We start from the raw sequence: 4,517 nt of genomic DNA, 5'->3' as shown, positions 1-4,517 counted from the left end.
CTGTCACCAAGCGCATGGGGGAAGCCCCCCCCCATGCTCCCGTGGGACACTCCATCCAACCTACCATCTCACCATTCACGAGCCGTGCCTGGTACCTCGCTGTACATACAAAAAACATATAAACATATAAAGCTGTGTCTATGGCCAAATCACTGATTCTCCAAATCAGAATTGAATCTTCAGATTCAGGGGACTCGAATTGGGACAGTGATCCAAATCAGTGAATCAAATCGCTGTCCCCCTAGTCGGGCTGAATCCGAATTGAATACTGCCTGCTTCACGCACCCCTAATAAAGACAGTTCTGCAGACGGATTTCTCAGATCTGTAGACTTTGGATGCAAGGAGAGAGAGAAGCCGTAAGGGCATGGGTTTCTTACTACATAATCGGGAACAGCAAAATGAAACCAAAACAAAGTAAATTCTGTACCAGAAACCTCACTACATCCAGTATTCCTCTAACTAGAAAGGATTCTAAAGAAGTGCCCTTATGTAGCTGTTTTTTACATGTGGTTTGTATTAATTTTGTTACTGTTAATGAAACTCATGGTTCTTTTTTATCAGCAGACTCAAGCTCTCTGTACTCCCCATAACTTTTAATATGGAACTGAAGGTTATGGTGTGTTGATTCAAAGGTCTGGTTTCTACAGAGCTTGCTGACTAAAGCCACTTCAGTTGCCCAAGCTTGAGACCAAAGTATTGTGACATGAAATTTAAACACTGGATTTTTAAATGTTGGCTTGTCTGAATTGTCACAAAGCTTAAGGGGATCAGGTATTTTGGGTGTTACATTTAATGTGTTGAAGGGCACAGGCAAAAAGAAAGAAAAAGTGAGTACCGCCTCTGTTACTACCCCAAAATTGAAAGCACTTTAATAGTGTTAGATGCAGAACTTGGAGAAGGTCATTAATAGTCCTCTGGTGTGTTAGTAATAAATCATTCTACAAAACCAATTAGTTATAATTCAACCACTCATTTCATTTGAACAACATTCTGTTAAAAACTGTGCTCCTTGGAGACCTGTAATTGAGTTGTAGTATTTGATGGGAACAATGGAGGCAAAGTAACTGCTGTTATCAGTATGGGTCTCATTATTCACATAAAGAAATAAATCATGATGAAAAGTCCTGTTAATAATAGTTAGGAAAGGCATTTGTCAGTCTTGGGTATCTGAAGCAGCCAATTGCATTTCTTGGTGTACAGCCTTTTTAGTGGTTTTGTCAAGTCATTTCTATACCTAGGGTATACTGAAGCAAAAAGCCCAGTACCTGTTTCTTGCAAATCCTATTTTTTTTCTGGTAATATTGTTTGCTGCATTTCATTGCTTTATTGTTTATTGAATTTGAAAGAATACCTGGACCTAGAGTATCTAAAGTTGAACACCTTAATACAGTAGGAGAGTGGATCCTGCTCCTCCAACTCCCAACATATACAAACACTCCAGGCAAGTCCCAAAGGACCCTGAAATTGATTTGCTTTCTGGGTGTTTGACAACTCTGTAAATTGGGTTTCTTGTATGGATGTAGGTGCCCATGCTCATGTTTTATACTTTTGCCTACTTATTTTGATTTCCATCATGTCCTTATTTGTTCTTAGAACAAATTGAGGTGTTTGACTAGGGTGGAAGTAAAGTAGCACTACTAAGAGCTTCAACCAATTCCTAAGATGCTTGCTGCCTTAATAGAGAGTTGGATGTAATGAAATACATGCATGAAAAGTGACAGTGTTGGTTAAGTGTTGTACAGCTGGGGATATATTTCATCATATTAAATTGATGGCTTTCTTGGTCAGTTTGTCCGTCTTTTGACTTGGTATGATGCTCATCCTTCCTACACTGTGAAAATGAAGTGATATGATGAAGAAGGCCTAGAATTTTTATCTTTAATAAAGATAAAAAGTGTCATTTTAATAAAGACATGTTGTTTCTTTTAACACAGGTTCATTAGCAGGGATCCTGGTTTTCTCTGATTTTAAAAAATCCCCAATTTTTGGTTAAAAAAAAAAAAAAAAAAAGTAACCCCAAATTCACATTTTTTCCACGATTAAATGGAAGATAGTGGTGTTCCATTTTAATCATGGAAAAAAGTGGATTTTAAATCAGAAAACTGGGATAACTGTTCATAAGCATGGCAGAAGAATAATACAAAGTGTCTTTGACTTAATTTTCAGTGGTTTTTAATTTTGCTTCCAGCTGGCAAAAAAAATCCGTGAGAAGTTTAACCGCTACTTGGATGTGGTGAATCGTAACAAACAGGTAGTGGAAGCATCATATACGGCTCATCTGACCTCGCCCTTGACTGCAATCCAAGACTGCTGTACTATTCCACCCTCTATGATGGAGTAAGTATTACATGCTAAGGCTACTTGTACTTTCAGTTCTGTTGTGGAGAAGGAAAAAGCAATTGGTTAGAATGAAAGTGCTTTTTTAATGCAAATGGGTGTTACCTGCAAGACTTGTGTGCACTGGGAAAGGGGGAAAGACAGAAGTCCTATCCTGGCTCTTGTTTGTTTGCTTGTAGGTGCCAGAATCCCATTGTGCTAGCTCTTGTACAAAGGTAAACATCATAATAGTGATAATGTTGTTGCTGTTGTTGTTGTTATCCTTAATTGTATGCATGACATTAATGAAACTTGCCAAACTTGCTAAACTTGGCACTTACGAAACTTCTAGAAAGTATTTTTTAAATGGTACAATGTCTTGGTGTTGCTGTTTGCTGCGTAGATTGGACTTGCTGAGAACTGATGCATTATTTGGGTAAAAATGGAAACTTTTTTGGTGGGGAGTGTTACTGGTTTTGTGTTGCTCAAATATGTATTTTTTGAAAGTCCGGAGAGTCATCTTTGCTAGTATGGCATAATGGACTTATCAAGCCTGTTTGTTTTTCCACTTGTATTAGGCAGTTTTACTTTCCAGTAACAGCATAACTGTTTTCCTCAGTGAGTTTGGTGGTTGCTTTTATTGGAGTCTGATCTTCCCTCTTATATCTGTGGTTACTAAGTGATGAGGGAGATTGGTCTTTGTCATAAAGTGCAGTTGAGTATTCTTCCATTTAAAAACCCAGATTGAATTAAGTAGCCTTTTTAGGAAGGGAAGGGTAGGGTTGAGATGAAATGCGTTGACCAAGTTATGCAAGCTGTATTTGTAAACCGATTCTGCTCTTAAGGATAGTGAGTCTTTATCTTTGTAGAAGTAACAAACTCACATTTATTATATAGAGGAAAAGAAGTACTGCAACAAAATATAATTACTTACTGTACTTAAATGTCCAGACACAGTATAACCCACAACTAAGGCAGAGTTTCAGAACTTGGGAGAAATGCGACTAGTTTCTATTTATTTTGACTGGTCAAAACCTCAATGGAGTTAGGTCTCAGATGGCTACAAACAAACTTAGCTCCCAATTCAGTGGTCTGGATGTAGTAAGTTTGTTAGTCTCAAGCCAGCTCCGAGTAGACAGGATGCCCACATCAGAATACTAATACTGGAGCTAATTGACCTTTTTTTTTTTTTTTTGGCAGCTTCAGGACAAAAGATCAAGAATTAGATGAGAACAGAGAATTTGCTCCCCTCTCAACTCCTAGTGATAAGAGCCACCAATCAACAGTAATGTAAATGCTCAGCAGGGGGCAAAACATGGGAGGGCAACTTGTAGCTTCATTGTGCATGTTTCAGAAGGTTAAAGTTTAGTTTGGTTTTGTTTTAAAGACTTCAGTCATCAGTACTGGTAATATGGCACCTTTCCTAAGTATCACTTTTACTCCACATTTTTCTTCAATAAAGCAACTTAACTTAGAAGTAACTTGGAAGCTGAAAACACAGGACTGGAAATGGTTTTAATACAGGAATTCTCCACAGTTAGATTAAGAAAATTGGTAGGAACCATGCTCGTAAAATACAGAAGGTAGTGGTGAGGGGGTCTTGTTTTGAGAGAATCTCCTGAGGCTCAAAATGCAATCTCTCCAACTGATTAGTGGGCAAAATAATACTAAATTTGTTGGGTAGTTCCCAGCTGGTTGTTTGCTATTGTTTGATCAGGCTCATCCAATTTATGAAGATGACCAAATTAAATGTTTAATTATTATCTAAGGACAGGATAAATAGAATACATAGAGTACATACGGATGTTCAGGTTAATTAGATCATGTAAAAATGGCCACCCCATCTAACTTAGTTTGCCCAGGTGTGGACCTTACACTTAGATTGACCTAACTGTGAATGATAGAAGTTCAGAAAGTTTAGACTGGTGTAAAACTGGCTGATCCAATCCAAGTTAACACTACCTCCGAGGCAGTCTAACTTAGATCAGGTCTGGCAAGACCAATCTGATTGAATTTCTGAACAGTTCCCAGCACATCCCTGGGGCTGGGAAAGCCCAGCTGCTGGCCCCAAGCCCAGGCTGTACTTTTCCTAACTTCCCCCCACCCTAAGGCACTGGACTATTTTTATGCCCCCCTGCCCCTCCCCCACTCCCCATAGACCAGCAAAGCCCCTCTCCCCTGCCCTGCCTGAGCCCATCAA

General features: G+C 38.9%; 1 protein-coding gene across 2 annotated transcripts in view; it reads left to right on the top strand.

Annotated features, from left to right (window-relative positions):
* The window catches only part of CACHD1 (cache domain containing 1), a 224,106-nt gene that overhangs the window by 94,571 nt on the left and 125,018 nt on the right, over positions 1–4,517 (top strand). For both annotated transcript variants that reach the window (XM_019528449.1, XM_019528448.1), the window contains exon 3: positions 2,190–2,338. In XM_019528449.1, the coding sequence (XP_019383994.1) occupies positions 2,190–2,338 (149 nt within the window). The remainder of the gene's footprint in view (positions 1–2,189; positions 2,339–4,517) is intronic.

This window comes from Gavialis gangeticus, unplaced genomic scaffold (assembly GCF_001723915.1).
Source record: "Gavialis gangeticus isolate Ggan-Ray unplaced genomic scaffold, GavGan_comp1, whole genome shotgun sequence".
Taxonomy (NCBI): Eukaryota; Metazoa; Chordata; order Crocodylia; family Gavialidae; genus Gavialis; species Gavialis gangeticus.
The sequence above is the reverse complement of the archived record's forward strand: the minus strand, read 5'-3'. Positions and strand labels throughout refer to the sequence as shown.